At 39.4% G+C, this 21,808-nt stretch overlaps 1 protein-coding gene across 1 annotated transcript; it reads left to right on the top strand.

The window, feature by feature from the left end:
* Positions 1 to 5,730: 5,730 nt before the first annotated feature.
* Positions 5,731 to 20,285, top strand: dnajc27 (DnaJ (Hsp40) homolog, subfamily C, member 27). The gene is made up of 7 exons (XM_064339240.1): positions 5,731 to 6,407; positions 8,075 to 8,157; positions 8,612 to 8,681; positions 10,660 to 10,824; positions 12,319 to 12,441; positions 13,018 to 13,178; positions 18,739 to 20,285. Exons 1-7 carry the CDS (start codon positions 6,321 to 6,323, stop codon positions 18,869 to 18,871), a joined length of 822 nt encoding a protein of 273 aa, XP_064195310.1. The 5' UTR covers positions 5,731 to 6,320; the 3' UTR covers positions 18,872 to 20,285.
* Positions 20,286 to 21,808: the final 1,523 nt, after the last annotated feature.

Raw genomic sequence — 21,808 nt, 5'->3', positions numbered from 1 at the left:
TGAAAAAAATCAGCAACAGTTATTCTCCCAACAATGTATAATGAATGAATACCATATATTGCTCAGCAGTAACATGAACAATATTTATACACTGGTGCATAGACTTATTACTTGAAATAAATGACTTTTCTCACTGCATATCATTCGTGTCATGCAGCATGAGCTTGGTAGGCTTTGGTAACAGTTGGCTCATGGTTTTTTGAAGCTTTCAACAGTCTGTGTAGCATAAGTTTTACTCGTAATTTTATATGAATCGTATCCATATTGGGATGTCAATGGCAATGACAAACAGCAACGTTACCGGTCATGGCAAATGTTCGTCGTTAGACGTCGCTGTTTCCAAGGAAATGTTCAAGAAGCTCCAATCTTTTACAGTAGAAGCGGTCCTAAAACTGATGTCCGCGTGGGTCAGTCACATCAGGAAAACCGCAGGATGTTTGAGGGCCTGCAAGATAACGGATAGGCAGTTATGCAGGAATCAAGAGAGTTACGATGACACATCTACATAGCTCGATAATTAGCAAGCAATATACTTCTCAAAATAACTGGCAATATCTAGAAGATTATGAAATGAACATCACTCATTAGCAACTTGTTACCTATCTGGTTAACGAGGTAGTTAGCTCACAAATTAGAAACTATTCATTGTGATAGCTACAGTTACTGTTACTGGGGTAACTGCTCTAACGTTAGAGAACAAACCCCGTTATCTTAATTGTTTGTCAGCAGACTAACGTTATGGATCCAACAGCAACTGCTGTATTGGTTAACTGAGCCTACCCCATGGATTTATAGATATTCAACTAGATAAAGATAGTTAGCTAGCAAACTAGTAACTCACAAGTACTTAAATTGTTGTTTTTATCATAGTTGCTAGCTAGTTAACGTGAGGTAAATTCGCCATAGCCCTGTCAATAAACATCTAGCTAACCTAGTGAGTTCTCTGGATAACAACTAGTCTAGCTGTTAGCACTATATAGCCAGCGAACTGCGCTAACAAACTAATGTAACATTAGCACTAGTCTAGCTGGGTATATTAACAAATCTGCTTTTAGTACATTTTACCACATTGCTAGTGTAGTAAAGTAACGTAAACGAGAAGCAATATCTTAATAATAAACTGATGTAAATTACGACATAGTTTGTCCCGTCGTAACCCAATCATTTGATTTAACGTTGTGTTCTGAGGTTTATGCCTGCCGGCTAAAACAAATTAGATTAGACAATAGCTTACAAGTTAGCTGGAAACACAGATAGCTAGCTAGTTCTTGATAGCCAACTCCCATCATGGGAGTCAGTGCACGGCACATGCAGCTACCACACTAAATTAAAAGTTCATCCAGGATCTATTATTTTATCATTCTCTACAAAATATAGCTAATTGCTTACTTTCATTCCGTGATGCTCTTGAGAGGTATCCACACGACTGGCCGGTCCGCCTGCATTCCTCTCTTTACAGAAACTGGTGGTACTACACGCTAGTCCTGTCCGTATACACAATGAATTGTACCTCCTCATACGAAGATGCGTGTGGCTGTTTTCCCAACCCACCCTTCCCATTGTAGCTATCATAACACTGGGACTGAGATGCCCTTCACAGTTCATAATTATTCAAATGAAGGTTTATAAACCTTGGTCAAACAGGATAAGCGAAGACGTAAAAGGAAAGAGACAGATACCTCGTATATTGAATTCCCGTAGTTTAGCTACATGCTAATAAATCAATGTCATACTTAATTTATTATATTGTCACATACTAATCATACCAGAAAGTAGTAGTCTAGTAGTAGTAGTAGTAGTAGTCGAAAGCTCGACCAAAACTGTGGGAAATGAATCGGGACTGCGCAAACACGTTGTTAGACCAATTGTTCGGATAGCTAAAGTATTTTAATTTATTTTAAAAACTGTACTGGAGCATAGCTATTCTTACATTTATGTGGTCATGAGTAACTTTAAATCATTTTCCAGTCTAACAATAATTGTATGTGTAATATAATAAGCTGAATATTAGCTCAGAAAAAACTTTATTGATTCTGCTATCAAGCTAGCCTACTGTTCTGAGTATATCATTATTCCCAGACTAATAATGTTATAGGTTATGTGAGGTAACAGTTACTGCATACAGTAGCCTACCTTTATGCTGAAGCAGGTTGCTGACGTTGCAATGGGGACTTAATTATATGCCTTATAGCATATTATCACATTAGCGTCTCTTCGTCAAAATTCAACCAGGATTTAGATGTTTTACAGTCGTTTCCAATTTTCCACACAAGGCACACTTACAAATAAAGCATAGTGGTATAATGTTGATATGTGTACCAGGACATCATCCTTATGGAATTTAAGGTTTAGATCTATTTATTCTTAATCCTGATTATCGACCATATATGTAATGCACTTTTTGGACACAGGCAAGGGGGGGAGACATTTCACAATAGGAATATACAATCTTGCACATTGAGTTTCTGCTCCATCCCCGAAATAACGTTAAAAAGCTTTGTGTTTATTTATTAAATTTATTTATTTATTTTTTGTTGTTTTTAACAGGGCAGTAGTTTACAACACTGAAATACAGAAGTGAGCTGGTGGCCAATATTACTTTCAAGTAGACATAAATTAGCTGTGTGCATACCTCCTTGAAATGATGGTAATGGACTGCATTTATATAGCGCTTTTATCCAAAGTGCTTTACAATTGATGCCTTTCATTCACCCATTCACACGCACACACCAACAGTGAAAGGCTGCCGTGCAAGGTACCAATCAGCTCGTTGGGAGCAATTAGGGGTTAGGTGTCTTGCTCAGGGACACTTCGACATGTCCATTACATTACATTACAGGCATTTGGCAGACGCTCTTATCCAGTGTGACGTACAACAAAGTGTATAACCATAACCAGGAACAAGTATGATGAAAACCCTAGAGAGAAGTACCGGTCCAAGTGCAGGGAACAACCGTATAGTTCAACTTGGACCCAGAAGGTTAAACTGTTTAACACTAACACAAACGAGAACAGCAACAACGCAGTCTATGCAAAAATACAAGCAGTAGTTAAGACAGGTGCATTAACTAAATCACCTACAAGACAGCTACCTAGTTACAACCCTAAGCTTACAGTCATTTACAGGGAGGTAGGGTGGGATGGGGAGAGGTGCAGCCTGAAGAGGTGAGTCTTCAGTCATCGCTTGAAGTGGGTCAGTGTCTCAGCTGTTCTGACCTCCACGGGGAGGTCATTCCACCTTTGTGGGGCCAGAACAGACAGGAGACGTGTTTGGGAAGCGCAGGTGCAAAGAGGGGGAGGTGCCAGGCGTCCTGAGGTAGCAGAACGGAGGGTCTGGCTGGCATGTAGGGTTTGGGTATCTTGTGGAGGTATGCTGGGGCTGATCCCTTGACTGCCTGGTATGCTAGGACCAATGTTTTAAATTTGATGCAAGCTATAACAGGCAGCCAGTGGAGGGTAGTGAGCAGGGGAGTGACGTGGGAGTGTCTGGGGAGGTTGAAGACCAGACGAGCTGCAGCATTCTGAATGAGTTGCAGAGGTCTGATGGCAGATGCCGGTAGTCCAGCCAGAAGAGAGTTGCAGTAGTCCAGGCGGGATAGTACCATTGCTTGGACCAGGAGCTGGGTTGAGTAGGTGGTGAGAAAGGGGCGGATTCTCCGAATGTTATACAGGAAAAATCTGCATGCCCGGCTAACTGCAGCAATGTTCTTGGAGAGGGACAACCTGTTGTCCATCACCACTCTGAGATTCTTGGCATAGGGTGATGATGTCACTAAGGTATCCCCTAGGGAAATGGAAAAATCGAGGAGGGGAGAGTTTAGAGCAGGAATAAAGATTAGCTCCGTCTTTCCCAGGTTGAGCTTCAGGTGGTGATTGTCCATCCAGCTCTGGATGTCCCTTAGGCAAGCGGAGATGCGGGCAGGGACCTGTGTGCCCGATGGGGAGAAGGAGAGAAAGAGCTGTGTGTCGTCGGCATAGCAGTGATAGGACAAGCCATGGGAAGAGATTACAGGGCCAAGGGATCTGGTGTATAAGGAGAAGAGAAGGGGACAGAGGACTGAGCCCTGGGGAACTCCGGTGGCGAGGGGACGGGGTGGTGATACCTTACCCGCCCAGGCAACCTGGAAGGAACGGTCGGAGAGGTAAGACTCAATCCAGTCAAGGACTGTGCTGCAGATCCCTGTTGCTGCCAGGGAGGACAGGAGGATGGAGTGCTCCACAGTGTCAAATGCAGCGGAGAGGTCTAGAAGAATCAGGACAGAGGAGAGGGAGGCTGCTCGTGCGGCATGGAGTGACTCACTGACCGAGAGGAGTGCAGTCTCTGTCGAGTGGCCAGGCCTGAAGCCAGACTGGTGGGGGTCAAGCAGATTATTTTGAGAGAAGAAAGCAGAGAGTTGGTTAGATGCTGCACGTTCAAGTGTTTTGGATAGAAAAGTGAGGAGAGATACCGGTCGGTCGTTCTGAATGACTGAAGGATCTAGTGTGGGCTTCTTCAGTAGCGGGGTGATGTGGGCCCTCTTGAAGGATGAGGGGAAACATCCAGAAGATTGGGAGGAGTTTACGAGTCTGTGGGAAATAGTCAGGATCTAGTAGGAATGCCCATTGGCAAGATGTCGCGGTTTCGTTGCTTACTGCGGAATCAGATTTGTGTCAAATTTATCAAGCAAAACATTTCTAATTGAGAGCAAAGAAGCAGGCTAGTCTAAATATTGCAAGGAAACTATTGTAGAACTTTTTTGGAACAAAAAAAAAGATGTAAGTATTTTTGGTTTCTATGCCTGTGTAAACTATCTGTTTTGTTTGATACTTGACAAGATGTTTTGTTTGATTGCACACTTGTGACACAAATCTGATTCTATAGCGGAGCAGTGGTAAACAACGTCTCCCCGACATCTTCCCCATGGGCAAACCTCCAGGCTGCACTCAAAAAAATGAAAAAGCAATATAGTTCATATTGCTTAATGTATTTCTGTGTACAATACCCAAATTTTCAGGGTTTCTGGTTTTACTTGATTTTCTCCAGGGAAATTTACTAAAATTGTTTGAGTCATTGCTAACCTTCATTTGTACAAGCTGAACACTTGTACAAGTAGCATAGCATTGAAGTTATAGGCTATAACTACTTAAATATATGGCATGCAACTACCATCCATAATTTGATATAGAATCCAACCATCTTATTATTATTATTTTTTATGTGAATATTTTTTCCTCCTTCAGTACATTATTTTGTGTGACACATTAAATTACTTATGATAAGCTGTTTCATTTACTATGAATTATATTTTTTCAATAATTAAACCTTTTGCAGTTAAGCTGCCATTGTCTTGTCTTCACTTAAATTATATCATAAAATAGGCCAACCAACCTGTCAAACCTTGGATTCTGATAAATCAAATAGTTGTGTTTGTATGTGATACTTTTAATACAGTATTAAGAGTCTTAACCGCTGTATTAAAAGTATCACGAACAAAACACAACTATTAGATTTTTCAGTTCACTCAACGAATCTATGGTTCCTGTTCTGAAGATGACAAGGCGTTTACTGTTACCATAGAAACTAAATATAGTGCGCTGTCAAATTATCGTTTCACTGAATAATGTGTTTCCATAATAAATATGAAATTATATTTTCACCACTTAAACACGATTTATATTGACATAATTCAATTTATTTGAGACATTTAACCATTTTATCCCAGTGGCGAATCTGCTTTTTGGAATAGCAAACTACAAAACAGAAAAATCTGAAGGAAAAAAAGACTGACAACAGCAAAACACTGTATTGGTTTGGTCTGCTTTTGGCTGTCTTTAGATTAATGTGAAAATTAAATTGAGTCTTCGATACGTGAGTTAGGAACCTAAAGCTTTCGATCAAACAGTGCTGCATATCTGTATGTTTTAATATTTATTTGTATTTTCTTGCTAGCCAATCATTTTTGAGTCAGCCACCGTTAGCCTACATGATGGGTCGACTCATTCATAATTCTTGAACTAGTTAGCGAACAGCTAGCTACCTAGCAAACCCATAGCTATCCTTTGAACGGCTGCATTGCAAAAAGGTAGAAAGCTTTAAAAAAAAAAAGAGTGATAAAGAAAAGCTGTCTGTGGTATTGCTTGCAGGTTAGGTTGTAAGGTAGCTACGTTGTAAATGCCTCGCTCATCAACGTTTGTGTAATCTATCTAGGTAGCCTGCTAGCTAGCTGGCTAATGTTAAAGCTTGCTACAAATGTGCGTTATATTTATTTAGTGAACCAAATTGATGGCTTACTTGTGTTAGCTTGTTACAAACGCTGGATGTGTTTACATTAATTTAAATTATGGAGACGAATTTACAGAAGAGACGTGAGAATAAAAAATCCCTGCGAGTGAAAGTTATCAGTTTGGGTAACGCAGAGGTGGGAAAGGTGAGTAGCCACTGGCGAAACCCCGTCTCAGTCTTGCATTTGGTCTTGTAGATTGTTTTTAATGGTTACTGTGAGTGACTGTATTACAAATGACAATCCACTGTTTATTTTGCCTGAGAAACTGGAGCTTCTCTTCCTTTTCTCTTTTCTTGTCTCAATGTACCTTTTTGATTGAAGCTGTGAACTGAGAGAATTCTAAAGAAGTAGATTTTCTCTTTTCTTACTATGGCTATTATGTTTGTTTTTGTTTTTGCAAGTAAAAACGGTTTGTAGAGAGTATATTGTTAATATAATACAGTTTGTATTACCGGATTTCAATCCAAACAATACAGGTATTGTTGTAACAATACAAGTACAAGTTGCTCTTGTATATGACATTGAGTCATAAAATTCATTTGGTTAATTTACATACTATTTTGTATGTTTCTGGGTCTCACAAAAAATTAAAGTGGACTTTGTGGCCAGACAACTTGTGTGGCCAGTTTGATCAGTTCTATTGTGCAGAGGTTCACTTGACCATCTCTTCATATTGGAATGGTACTGAGTGCAAGTTTTTCACACAAACCTCCATTTATAGCAATACAGAAAGACAAAAGGTGTTTACAATAAATCAAGCTCAGGATGTGTGTTCATCCCTTCAGACATAAGGATCAGCACATTCCAGATCATTCACTGTGCAAGCAGTAGTCATGGCAATATCATTTAGAACTTAAACCTGGATTATTTTTTGTTTAACCAAGATTATCTGTTCAGGTAATTTGTCATAATACGTCAATTGAGAATTTAAACTAATTCAAATGGTTTTTTTTTCTTTTTTTCTTTTTGTTTTTTTTTTTGGCTGGACCGAAACAGCAGAGCCAGCCCTACAAACGCGAATGTCTGTGACTGACTGAGTGAGTGACTGAGTGAGTGATGAAGTTACAACATTGGTCGGCCGAGTTGTGAAGTCACACCATTCGTTGGCCAGATCATGTGTGTTAGGTCCAGCCATATATATACTAGGTTTTAACCTGGTCTTGCTGTTTTGAACATTTGAACATTTATCAAGAAGTAGACAAAATAAATATATCCAGTAAATATATATATATATATATATATATATATAGGCTATATATATCTGGCTATATAAACATTTTATCAAGTAGCCTAGAGTTTTCTAGGCTTTCCTATTGCTGAATATGTTTTGTAATGATTATAATTGCTAATAATATTCAAAACCTTTTACATTAGTGTTGGTAAAATATGTTATTGCAATTTATATGATAATAGGTGTTTTTAATTGTATTTTTATGTGTCCATCGAGAACCACATTGAAAACATGTTCGCAAAAATGCTCTTATGGTCTATACTATGTAGGCTATGTATGTATGTATTTTAGTTCCCCAAAAGTGCAATCCAGTCCTACCTGGCACACCCTACACCAACTATCTAGTGATAATATATATGCTATATAGTGTGTACCACTACTAGTGATACGTAGATTGATAAATACAATTATACTACTCAATCATGCTATACAAGCCAATAGCATCCTATGCCTGTCCATATTTCTTTGTATATGTATTGTGTTAATATTCAGTATGAATGTTGTAGAAAACAGCTACACATGCAGAATTATCACAATAATGTGATAATAACAATAGTAATTTTTCTGTCTTCTCTTCCAGAGTTGCATTATTAAACGTTATTGTGAAAAGAGGTTTGTACCGAAGTATCTGGCAACAATTGGAATCGACTATGGTGTTACAAAGTAAGTGTCCTTTAAGTATTTTGTGCCCTTTTAGAATCTTGTCATTATTCAGTATCTTCAAAGCTCACTGCAGGTATTTTTGTTTTTACCAGTGTTATCCCAGTAGCAAACTGACTGTGTCAAAAAGTAACATTAAAGCCTTGTTATTAGTGATATGCTAACTGATGTGAGCGTATTGAGGGTCGCAAGGTTTGTTAGTTTTGCATTAACTTCTGAACATAGCCATTTAATCTAAATAATGTATGTAGAAGACATAGTATTGCTTTCAGAACGCATTGTGTCATTTTCCTCAATAGATACCTTATTACCCTGCCAAAAATATCTGCCTGAAAAGTCAAGTAAATAATGAGTCCAATTTTGCAAACAAGTGTCAAATACTCAGTCATACGTTAAAATTGGCAGCAATGATAAATGAATACAACGCTTCTTCTAAATTGTTTTGATAAACATTTAGAGTTCAAGTGCGGGACCGGGAGATGAAAGTCAATATTTTTGACATGGCTGGACATCCATTCTTTTATGAGGTGAGCACACTGACCTTTGTGCATCTGGTAGAATTCTTGAAGTTTCTTGAGGATTTACTGATTTAATGAGGAATTTACATGGGGAAGAAAATGATACTGTTAACATAAGGCTCAGGGTTAAGGGGAACTCTTGGCATGCTTCTGAAGAAATGAGCCCACGTCCAATTAAAAATCCACTTTTGTAAGTCCGGAGGTTTTATGGATCACCCTTGCAGCTAGTTTTACCGAATATGTTTGCCCTTGTTGCTTAATTATAAAGTTAATGTAATAATGAAGGGCCATATTCTATATGCATAGACTTTCACAGCAGTTATATTGTGCATATATTAACATGTTCATGGTCGGCTATAGTTGTCCCAATGAGGAAGCTAAATACATACGTAAAGTCTGTACTGTGTCCTGTGGGTCCTGTTGAACAAGTTTGTGATTATCTATTATCTATTAATCGCAATGAAGTCAAATCCAACGTGTATATAAAGCACCTACCTGTTAGTCCACAAACTGATGCTGTTAACAGTTGTCAACATTTAATTCTATAAACATGTTCACATCAAGACCCGATGATGTACATGATTGCATGATTTGTTGAAGACCATAAATAAAAGAAAATGGATTAAGTAATGATAAACAAGCAAACTATACACCAACCAAAAGAGAATAAAATTTTTTTTTTTTTTTTGAGTCAAACTCAAAATCTACACCATGCATCTGTCGGTTAAATAGCTAAAGCATGGTCTTATCTACCCTTATATAATTAACGAAACAACTGCTGAACCGACCTCTGACCCACACGTACGTTCACGCACAAATATGTGTTGCCCTTATCTCTAGCCTGACGTGGCCTAGGCTTTTGAAGAGACCCCTGCTCCCAGAACGTCTCCTTGGACATGCCTATCAAATTCACGGAGCTGTTCTGACAAGTGAAGGATTGTTTTTGTACTTGCAAACGTTCCAATCCTTGTCTGAACTGCAGCGTAAAAAGAAGAAATATTCTTTTTTTCGTGCATGTTTCAGTGGCGTTTGTTTTAAATGATCCCTTTGAAAATGCAGAGCAGAATGACAGAAATAGCTGAGATATTTCAGAACTGTGCTTTCTGATATTCCTTCCACCAAGGGGTGCCACTGCACAACTGAATGAGCATAGTAGCGGAAAACTTTTTCTCTCATGTGCCATTCAGTGTACTGTTTAACTGAGCATGTGCAACATGCAGTGCTATTCTTATGAAATTCTTGCAGTCTTTTGAAAGATGGTGGTTATTGTAGTGTCACATTGGGCCAGGATTATGAAAGTTGCATAGATACAGACACCATGGTTAAACCTGCTACTAAATACGAATGAATATGTAGAAATCAAATGTATTGTTGAAAGAGGATGAAGATAAATGGCACATTTTCAAAAGTTTCCAGTTCCGATTCGCCTTAAAGGAGAAACCCAGCCCCCAGACAAAAATCATTATGACTATGTGGCTAATTTATCTTATTTCCAATACTGTATGTCGCATATAATATTTCAGCCCACAACAAAAAAATTGTACCATTCCCCGCTTCAATCAATGTCACTCCGGGCTCCCATTTCCCCACTGTAGAGATTTACATAGATGAATTATGAGTGATGTATTCAGACATTTGCTGGAGGCTACAGTTCAGATTTACACATGACTCCAAGCCATTACTTATGTCTTATCTTTTTTTGTGTTTGTGAGTTCAGAACTATAGAGAATAGTAGATCCATCACTGTTACACTGTTATTTCCACTTAAATCAACACCGTAATTTCATTAAAATTATGAGGATAGAATTTATTTCTCAGTGACTTCAATACTTCAAATGATCTTTTGCTCACGGTCATAAGACGCTTGACACATGGTACACAGGTCACACCAGTTATTATGAGGGTAAGATGGAGCATACCAAATTGTGATCTTTGGGTGGCGTTTCTCATTGCTGTAAAGTTATGCTTCCCTCACCATCCTGTGCAGGTACGAAATGAGTTCTACAAAGACTCTCAGGGGGTGATCTTGGTGTACGACGTGGGGCTGAAAGAGAGCTTTGATGCCCTGGACAGTTGGCTGGGGGAGATGAAGCAGGAGATGGGTTCACACGCCAACATGGAGAGCATCGTCTTTGTCGTGTGTGCCAACAAGGTACATACATTACTGAGATCCAGCCTGTATAATGCATTACTATTACAGCTTTACAGTCTTATGGCAAGTGTAGATATCTTCTTATAGCCATCCCTTGCTTTGTCAGTTATAGAGACAGTTATCTTTATTTTCAAGTCCTCAGTCAGGAGCCCATGTTTGCTGAGAGTAAGCACAACACAGAGAGGTTAGATTATTTATTAAGCTCTGGAATTGTCTTAATCTGACCTAATTTATGGCCTAACAAGTCAGTCAAGTCAGTTTGAGGCATTTTTAAAGACCCCCCTCATCTCAAAAATGTGTTATTTTTAACGGAAGCATGACTTTCACTATGCAGTGACAATTGATGTTTGTCTAGAATTTGGCACCAGAGCACCTTCTTCCTTTCTTCCACTGAGCTCTGTATTTTCCCAAAATCTGATTTGGAAATTTGCATTTATGAGCAAAATTTCTGATGTCACGATTATGTGGAACCTATCGTGGTCCACTATGCAAAGTATGCATAGCACTATGCAAACTTCTTTCCTCATATTATCAAAGGAACCCATTCTAAAACAAAAATAGGTGGAATTTGTTTATTAAAATCATGTGGATGTACGTGATAGAATCTAGGGAATTTAATTTTGTTTTTGGAGCCACATGCAGAACTTGATGGGTTTCGAAAGAAATTGACTTTGAATCTGCATGCCTACTCTCTATCCCAGGACCAGATCAGCAAGCATTGCCGATTTGCATATTCATAGATTTTTGGAAATCTCAATGAGGGTAAAGGTGTAGACATACTACTAGACCATTTTCAGTAGCTTATTGAACATGTTTTTTGTGTTCCTGTAGCTTAATTTCACTTAGAAAGTCTAAAAAAAGACTAAATGTGTAATTTGGATGGGGGAGCCCAAACTTTTGCACTGCATGATGACTCAAGCCGCTGTACGGCTTTGTAACTGCACTAATACTATGTATGAGCATATGGGGGACCTATGGTTTTCAGTTCAGTTGAAAGTGATTAACTCGGCTACCATAACCAATATTTTCTGGCCATTCAGATCAGTTCACCAAAGGCAGATCGAAGACTAAAATATTAATAGAAGCACTCTAGATGGATGAAAAATTTTCTTTTTGGTGCAAAACGAAGTACTGTTTATTTTTCTTTTCCATTTAAACATAGCAAGCTAGACTAGTCTTAATATTTTGTGGTTTCCATAGCATTTGAGCTAGGTGAACTCATGAGCTAGTTAGTGACATCAGCTCAATGTGTTTCATTGCAGTTTGTTGATTCGCTAAATTGCACTCCAGCAGAGAGCCTCTTGATATTTATACAATAACATTTTTGTCTAATAAAGCCCTTATATTGGTCAAGCAGGTGCCAGCCTCATCAAGAAAGATTTGATTCTTGGCATGTATACATTAACAGTAAGAATGATGCTGCTGATGTAGATGTGAGAAGGAGTCACAGTTACTATAGTTAATAGTGCTCTGGCGATGATTTCTGTGGCGCAGGTGGACCTGACGAAGAGGCGAGTGGTGGACGAGAGCGAGGGCCGGCTGTGGGCGGAGAGCCGCGGGTTCCACTACTTTGAGACGTCCGCGCAGAGCGGCGAGGGCATCAGCGAGATGTTCCAGGTGAGCGCGCTCCAGACTTACTCCTTTTTGTATTGTCACAGCTTTCTGTTGTGCTATCGGTGACTGCCGGTCCCAAAAGGGGACCTAGATTCAGGTCTCAGCTTGGTTTCCCAGCCAGTCTGCCTAGCTGCCTAACTGTGCCTCTTTGTAAGTTTGGATAGATGCTAATGTCACAAGGCTATTTCTCTAGTCCATTATGGCCCTGAGTAGCAGAAGATTGTTGTTTTTCCAGTGCTCTTCATATGGATAACTCTCTCAGAACAGATGGAGGGAGGCTGTTATGAGTCATTTAAAAATGATGCTGAATTAACCAGATGGTTGAATGGCTTCCCTCATAGCAGCAGGCAGCATTCTCAGTTTGTAAGATCAGGGATGAAAGAGACCTGCAGACTGTTGTCCATGTTTCAGAGCTCACAGTGTTGCATCAGAAAAGGCCGGGTGGGGTGGGGGGGGGGGGGGGGTTCTGAACTCATTGACTGTCAACTGGTGCTGGCGCCTGAAACATAGAATTCCCACAGAACTGTTTCCTCCCTGTGGAATGATGGCTCCTTATGCCCGGCTTTGCTGCTTTCCCAGGCCTTCTTCTCCTCCATTACTGACATGTGCGAGAATGGGGGGCGGCGGCCGGCATCGGGGGTCAGCGCTGGCTTCACCAGGGAACAGGCTGACACCATCCGCAGGATCCGCAGCAGCAAAGACAGCTGGGAAATGCTCGGAGTCAAGCCAGGGGCTACCAGGTGAGTGTCTAGAGGAGATGGGCATCTGCATTTACACTAAAATAAATGGAGTCTTGTTTTGCAGGAGTATACAAAAAGTATACAATGCATTTGGTAGAAGAAGCTAAATAAATCTTTTCAAAACTAGGAAAATTAATAATAATAATAATAATAATAATAATAATAATAATATACACCTGCGAACAACAATTAGTGAGTTCAAACACAAGCAGACTTTGCTTACGATCTGCTATGGTTCCTAGCCCTAGCCCTGGAGCGTGACATGGTCTGCTGATTTTTGTTTTCAGCTTCAATTCAGGCCCAAGAAGCCAGGTAAAGTGGATTAACTGTATTATCCGCTGCTTTAATTGATTAATTAATTAAGTACAAAGGAAGACCAGCATTACCTGTGGCTCTCCAGGTCCAGGGTTATGGACCCCTGTCCTAGGCCTATCGGAACCATTTCATGGTCTGCTGCGGACCCTGTTTTGTCTTGCGTCAAAGTGGGTTTTTTGTTGTTGTTTCAAATTCAGATTTGAAGTGGGTGCTCACATCGTTCAAACTGTCACCTCTGGGTCACCTACATTGGGTGCTCAAATTGTTCAAAGCCCCCCCCCCCCCTTCCACTGGGGCCCTAGAGAGTCCCTTTTACACATGGAACTGTTGAGCAGGGAACATTCTCCCATTACACAACAAGCTATATACTGAACATGTAAGAAACAAAATTTATTTCTGCAGAAAGAGTCCTGCACTTGCACATGAAAAGGTGGACAAGCCTGAACTGAAGAAAGTAGGGGCAGTCTCTACTTTTTATAATCAAAAAGTCTTATTAATAACATGCTTAACATTCCAAATTTGAATGGTGCATGGTTAATACATAAGCACATAGTAAAACCCAACAAAGTAAATGTATAATCGTATAACATGAATACTGAATAAGCACACATCAACGTCTTGCCTTCAATGTTAAGAAAACAAGCTCTAAATGAAAGATAACCATTTAGTCTTTATCTGACATGTTTTGATAGTCCCAGGTGACAGTGGCATCAGAGACTGTTCCTCCCTGGTATAAAAGAAAGGCCAAGCTCACCTGTTTGGACTCCTGTGGTGCTCCTTGAGGTTCAGTTATCTAGGTTAGGTAGTGGTTTTCCCCATTCAGACATAGGTCTCTGATATGGGAAAATTCTGTTGATTCTGTTCACACATGAGATTACCTTTCTGGATAGATTAGGCAAGGCTGGATGTCTACCCTCAGAAGCAATGCAGGACAAATGTAAACGTTTTGTAATTTTTCTTTAAAACTGAATAATAGTTTTGGCAGTGATGTAAATCCTACCAGCACAACACAGTTGAAGAATCAGTTTGAGGATGACTAATATTTTTGGTCAGTGTAGCTCAGATATATTAGCCCAAATAGTCACTGTTAGATAAACAATGGAAGCATGGTTTATCGGCTGACAGTTAATAATTGTATGCAGAGTTGCTTTTAGTAAAATTCAACAAAAATAATTATGTTGGCCAAGTTAAATAGGTAGCTATATCTGCTATAAAGGGATATGTGACACTCGCCAGCTTGCTACATTCTTGCATGAAAAAGTAACTTAAAACTGCAAGGTCCTGACACAGATATTTACCAGGTAGAAGTATTGTGTAGCACACAAGCAATTTGTGAGGCAATGATGACAATTTTGTAGTTCTTACAATAGACAAATCCATTTCAAGCAAGGACAGCAACACTGTTTGCTCCATTCCTAAAATAAAGGGTTAGGTTTCCCTCACAAAATCTCATAATGCAGCTCCATTATTGTTTAAAGTTATATTTGTGCAAGAATTGTTGAGAGGGCAGATTTAGTAAAATAGGCTATTTATTAACGAAACTGTTCCAGAAACAAAAGGTTTTACAGGGCTCTATGCTAATTTTTTTTGCACACTAATGCATCCCAATTAGAAGATGGGCCCCTAAATAATTTTTACAATTAGCACTCCTTTTGGAGTCTCCTTAAGTATTCATAACATCAACTGATTAGGTACTTGTACGAGTACTTAATCAGTTGAAGTAACATATACTTACTAATATTGCATGCAACCGCTGTTCATAATTTTATTAACTAAATCCAATGATTCATTTTATGAATGTATGAACTTCACCACTTTTTAATTTTTTAGCGCAGAAAACCTGGAAAATTTAGTCATGTAAACAGAAAATAATTAAGCAATATGAACTGTAGTACTTCTGTAGCACCGCCTTCTGATCACATTGGCCGACTCAATTACACCAGGCAAGATCAATAGAGCACAGACAAGTGTTTGAATCCAAAACAAATACATACTTGACCCAGGTCTGACGCAGACCAAGATCAGGAATTGTGACTGATGTATACACTTTAAAACATGATCATTTTTACTTACTTGCCTCAGCTTCACATCAACCTGTTTCATTTTAGAACAAAATAGTACTGGCAGTCCATATCTGTTGGCTGCCATAACTGGCTGCTGTTGCTGTGAATGTACGCTAGCTAACGTCCTCAATTCGATTTAACCCTGGTTAATCTCCTCAGGCTTACAGTAGTCCGTTACTTTACAACATTTCCATACATAGCCTGCCTAATTATCCCAACCTTTAGGCTCCCTTTCAAATACCCTATCCCCTGCTTAACTCAGACTTAGCAATGGCTTGCCTAAATTGTTTAGGTTTTCAATTAAAATGGTTTCCCTGCTAATCAAATGATAACTGGATGACTAGCAGATGCCCTTTTACAATTTGATGTGATCACAGATTATGTTCAAACCAACTGGACAGATTCAAAGTAACCATAACCCCTTTTGTTCTGCTGTCAGCATGAGCAAGGGCTACATTTTTGGCATCAATGAAGTTCTATGCCAACGCCTTTTTCTTACCGTGAAATCCTTGATTATATTTACCTATCCTGCACTGCAGTTCTTTCACTACTGTCTTGAGTGACTGGATTTGGGTGGACATGCCCGGATTTGTGCGTGCCCTGCGACAAGGCAACCGCATGCATGCGCCAATGGGCATTTGGCCCAATGGGATGCACACTGAAACCCGAGACGAGGTCAGTGAGGTGGAGATCTTGCAGGAACATTCCCAAAATGAGTTGGCTCGTTTCATTATAGCTCACTGGAGGAGTGCCAGGCTGAGAATAGCCTTGTGCGCGCGAGTTAGCCAATTATACAAGAGCAGAAATCCCATTACGGCCCACAGCTTAGGCTAATTTGTTGCTGAGGGCTGCAGCAGGATCTGGATGGCGGGGGGTCTCATAAGTCTCCTGCATATGTTTATATTTATATATATATATATATATATATATATATATATATAGACACACGTATACAGTCCCCTCCAAAAGTATTGGAACAGCAAGGCTAATTCCTTTGTCTCTGCAATACACTGAATATATTTGGGGTTGAGATAAAGAGATGAACGTGAGACAAGAGTTCAGAATTTCAGCTTTTATTTCCTGGTATATTAGAACATAGCACCTTTGGTATCAGACCACCCAATTAGTAAAGTAAATGAAAGTAAATAACACTTAATATTTGGTAGCATATCCCTTGCTTCCAATAACTGCATCAAGCCTGCGACCCATTGACATCACCAAATTGTTGCATTCTTCTTTTGTAATGCTTTTCCAGCCTCTTTCAGTTGTTGTTTGTTTCGGGGGGGTTTTCCCTTTAATCTCCTCTTCAGGAGGTGAAATGCATGCTCAGTTGGGTTAAGGTCTGATGATTGACTTGGCCAGTCTAAAACCTTCCACCTTTTCTCCCTAATTAAGTCCTTTGTTGTGTTGGCAGTGTGTTTTGGGTCATTATCTTGCTGCATGATGAAGTTCCTCCCAATTAGTTTGGACACATTTCTCCGTAAGTTGGCAGACCGAATGTTTTTGTAGACTTCTGAATTCACCCTGCTGCTACCGTTACCATCATGAGTTATATCATCAATATAGATTCGCGAGCCCACTCCAGAAGCAGACATGCAAGCCCAAGCCATGACACTTCCTCCACCGTGCTTCAAAGATGAGCTTGTATGTTTTGGATCATGAGCAGATCCCTTCTTTCTCCACACTTTGGCCTTTCCATCACTTTGGTAGAGGTTAATCTTGGTCTCATCAGTCCATAAAACTTTGTTCCAGAACGTTTGTGGCTCATCTCTGTACTTCTTTACAAATTGTAATCTCGCGTTCTGATTCTTACTACTGATGAGTGGTTTGCATCTTGTGGTATAGCCTCTATATTGCTATATAAGTCTTCGAACGGTTGATTGAGATACCTTCACCCCTGCCCTGTGGAGATTGTTTGTGATGTCACTGACTGATGTTTTGAGGTTTTTTCTTCACAGCTCTTACAATGTTTCTGTCATCAACTGCTGTTGTTTTCCTTGGTCAATCTGTTCGATGTCTGTTGCTCAGTACGCCAGCGGTTTCTTTCTTTTTAGGACATTCCAAGTTGTTGTACAAGCTATCCCCAATGTTTGTGCAATGGCTTGATTTCCCCTCTTTTCTAACCTTCAAAATGGCTTGCTTTTCTCCCAAGACAGCTCTCTGGTCTTCATGTTAGTTTATCTTTTAGAACACAGTCTTTGCAGGCAAAACCCAAGGCTAAAACCAAGAGTAGACATTCAGAACTATTTATTGTTTAACCAATCAATCTAACAGGACACATCTGGGCAACAAGAAACACCTGTCAGTCACATGTTCCAGTACTTTTGCTCACCTAAAAATTGGGTTGTCTGATACAAAAGGTGATATGTTCTAAATTGTTTAACAAATCTAGATAAAAATACCAGAAAATAAAAAGTGAAAGTCTAATTTGTTAATCTGCACATTTTGACAGTGGGAAGTTTTGGTTGCGTGAATAACAATATTAAATCAATTTTTACTCACCACTACCTGACTGCAACAGTGTAAAATGTTGCGGTACTGTTAGGACTTGCTGGGCTAAGGGTGGGTAAGTCAACCCGTCCGTTCAGGCCAACTGCATCCACTCCTGACTGAGACACTAGGCCTAGTGCACTTCAAAAACAGTCCCTTGTGCATTTATGCTGTCTCAGTAAGTCGCTGTTAGGTCTAGGTGTGTATTCTGGCTACATCAGTAAATAGCTTGGACAACACGGTCTACTCTGGTTTAGACTTATTTCTGCATTGCCATAATGATTTGCTGTTATGTGTGTGTTTCATTCTTTTTAAGCTGTTCTCTGATTTTATTGTTTTTCTGCAATTTATTTTTAACTTTTTTTGTCTTTAAAAGTTATGTAAATAAAGTTAGTACACAGTAAGCCAATCATTTTGATTTGATCAGTATGATTTGTTTTCACATAAATGTGAAAAAGCCTGAACAATTTCGCACGAATACTGTATACTTGACTGTGAACCTTCCGATGCATTCAGAAACATCACCTTTGTGCAAATGTCTGTTGACCGATAATGGAAAAAGTGAGAGATGACATATCTCCCAGACTGCAGAACTGGTGGTTTATCAGGTTTGCATAGTGTCTCTGCATTACATGTTGTGACCCTGCTGAGATGTGGTCTTTGGTGGAACCTTTGATGGGTTTGTGTTTCAGGGAGGAAGTCAACAAGGCGTACAGGAAGCTGGCCGTGCTCCTGCACCCAGACAAATGTGTGGCGCCGGGCAGTGAGGACGCCTTCAAGGCCGTGGTGAACGCGCGCACTTCACTACTGAAAAATATCAAGTAGGGAATTTCTGCCAGTATCAATCCCCCTCTGCCCCCAAGCTGAGAGTTTCAACATCCAGAAGGATCATATTGACCGAACTGCAGCAGCGAAAAAAGGTGGTGAAATAACTGTCCTCCTTATTCTCGAGGGATTTAAATTCTATGATTCTCAAACTGGGCCCTGGGAGACCACTGTGTCAGCTGGTTTTCATTCCAGTCACAATTGCAGTCCTCGAATTTTAGCGAGCTGTTGATTTTCTTCAACACGCTTTTCATGTTTTGAAGGATTATTTACCCTCTTAAGCCACAGTATGTGCGAAATAGCGATGAATGCCATGAAGAATAAAATTTCCTTATTACACGGCTTTGTTTAATGCTCAATTATAATTGGTCACTTTGGGGCATTTTACGGTCAAATAATTCTGAATAATGACCGCTGCTATGGGTAACACACTGCTTTAAACATGGAACTCTTTTCATATAAATTTGCAGAAAGTGCCGCAGCGGCCAATTTTACCATTGTCCAATCAGTAAATCTGCCGTCATGAAATGCTGTCGTGGCTCCCCTTTCATGACTTTTCCTAAACATGTGTATTTGACATTCTGATGTAATTTGAATACCAATATTGCCTAAGTAAATTAAAATAGACACATTTCCTTCCCTAATCCCTAAAGTTGCACGGGCCAGAGTGGTTTATTAGCATTCATTCAGTGGTGAATCCTTCAGTCACTTTGGTCACACAATATACCATATGAGTGTTAAAAGTCCTGGTTCTATCTATAAACTATTTTATGGTGCCAGTGTTTTAGTGACAATGGTTCCTTATTTTGTAATGTAGGGTGACAAAACAAGTTTTTATGCATGTTGGAAATCCACAGACAACATAAATCACTGTAGTATGTGTTTTTATCCCAACAGGGATAAATAATTTGCATTATAGTCCAAAGAAAACTGAAAAGTATTGAGAGAATGTCCATTGTTTACTTAGCAATTCTCCTTGGGAATTATCTTTGTTGTTAGACGATGTGCGGTGAGCATGCTGGCACAAAATAGCTGCTGTGCATCACCCAGATGGGTGCTACACATTGGTGGTGGGTGTGGTGAGTTCCCCCTCATCACTGTAAAGCACTTTGCATCTGGAAAGGTGTCATATAAATAATGATTCATTCGACTGAGTCCGTTTTACCATTATAAACACGCCGGAAATATTGTGTACATATGAATGTTAGTATCTTCGGCTCGGATAGACTCTCTGAAACAAGAGGAGTTCACCTGCAAGCTTCTGTGATTTACTGGTCAAGCAGTCCCTCAGTATAGCTAATGGGACCCACCGTGCGCCAGCAACAACTCGAGCTGGACAGTATATGTTCTGCCCAGTACACAGCCAGCCAGTGGCAAGATATTATAGTGACAACTGAAAAGCATTTTAGCCAATGAAATTACCTTTCTAATGGTGTACAGTTTGTTAGGCTTGCATGAAAGGACACGTATTGTTTCTCCTGCATGAACAGAATATGAGTATGCATGCTGAAAATGTTTCACACTGACAAGAAAAGTTATTGAGGCTTTATGCCTAATAAGGTTGTTGTTGTACAACAAAATCAATTTTGTAATGCCTTTGTTTAAACAGAAGACTTTGACTCCATAGCACATACAATGGAGGACTTGATCCCATTTTATATCGATGAGCATCAAAGTACATTCTCAAAATATATTTGAATAATAAATGTGGGGAGGCAGGTGGAGTGGGGGGAGAGTCATTTTCAGGGCTGTTTTTTAAAAAGAGGTGATACAGAAGGGGTTAAATGGCCATGAACGGTCAAATTGACTGTCATAGCCTATATCTTGGCTGTATGCTTGATTTTTTTGATCTGTGCATGTAACGCTGTTGAAAAATAACATGGCTGCCAATGCCATATGCACTTTGTGTTATTACAGTCAGGCCTATTACTCTATAACTTATGCTAGCTATACAGTATATTCAGTTAGCTAACATTAGCTACAACCCAATTATATAAAGTTGTACAGGTCATAGAAAAATTTAACACAAAGTGTCAGCATTGTTACAATGACTGACAATGACCCAGAAATACATAGAGTAAAAAAAGTTCTTTCAGCTATAGGTTCTATCGGTTCTGTGTAGCCTACAGCTGTTCCAGTTAATATTATGGCATCAACGTCAAGAGAGTCCCTTAAATAAATTAATATGGCCTGGGTGTACACACAACTAAATTATTATTTGCACAATTGGGGACATGAAATGCAATGTTTCACACTTAGTGTTTCACATTAAGTACACTAATGCGGTTCTAGTGTTAACGTGTCTCATGTCTTACTCCAGTATCCCGTTAGAACACAGTTTGTTTCATATTAATTTCTATTTATTTGAACTAATGAAATCACTTTAAATCATTATTTTGTGTCAAATTATCGATCGATTTTGTTCGTAAGGCAAATAGCCGTGTAATAAGCGTGGATAATCCACTCCAAGGTTATATATAAAAAAATAATGACCTTCATGGAGGCAACCCCCCCTTTGCTTTGTTTCGGGGTGTCTTCACCTCCATGTCGAGCATTATTTTTCGATAGCTGACCACCTCTTCGTGGATTATCTTGTACATATTCACATTGTATTGTATTGCAGACGATTCCATAAAGAGAGGTAAAAAAAATTTTACTGATCAAATTCCAAAACAAAACAAATGATACCTAGGCAAACCTGAACTGTGTTCATATGTTTAAGATCAAAATGATGAAAGAACTGAAAGTTGAATTTGTCATGTGTTCACACTGTCGCTAATTAGGAGCCAATTGACTCACCTCAATCTTTATTTTTATCAATTAAAAAATGTTTACCTCCCTTTTTGTAATCGTGTGCGATATAATACAATGTGAACAATAAGGTAAATAATCCCTCAATTGCAATTGTGGTTGGAATGAAAACCAGCAAACACAGGG

The sequence above is a fragment of the Anguilla rostrata genome, chromosome 6 (genome assembly GCF_018555375.3).
Source record: "Anguilla rostrata isolate EN2019 chromosome 6, ASM1855537v3, whole genome shotgun sequence".
Lineage (NCBI taxonomy): Eukaryota > Metazoa > Chordata > Actinopteri > Anguilliformes > Anguillidae > Anguilla > Anguilla rostrata.
Note: the sequence above shows the minus strand (reverse complement) of the source record. Positions and strands in the feature narration are given on the sequence as shown.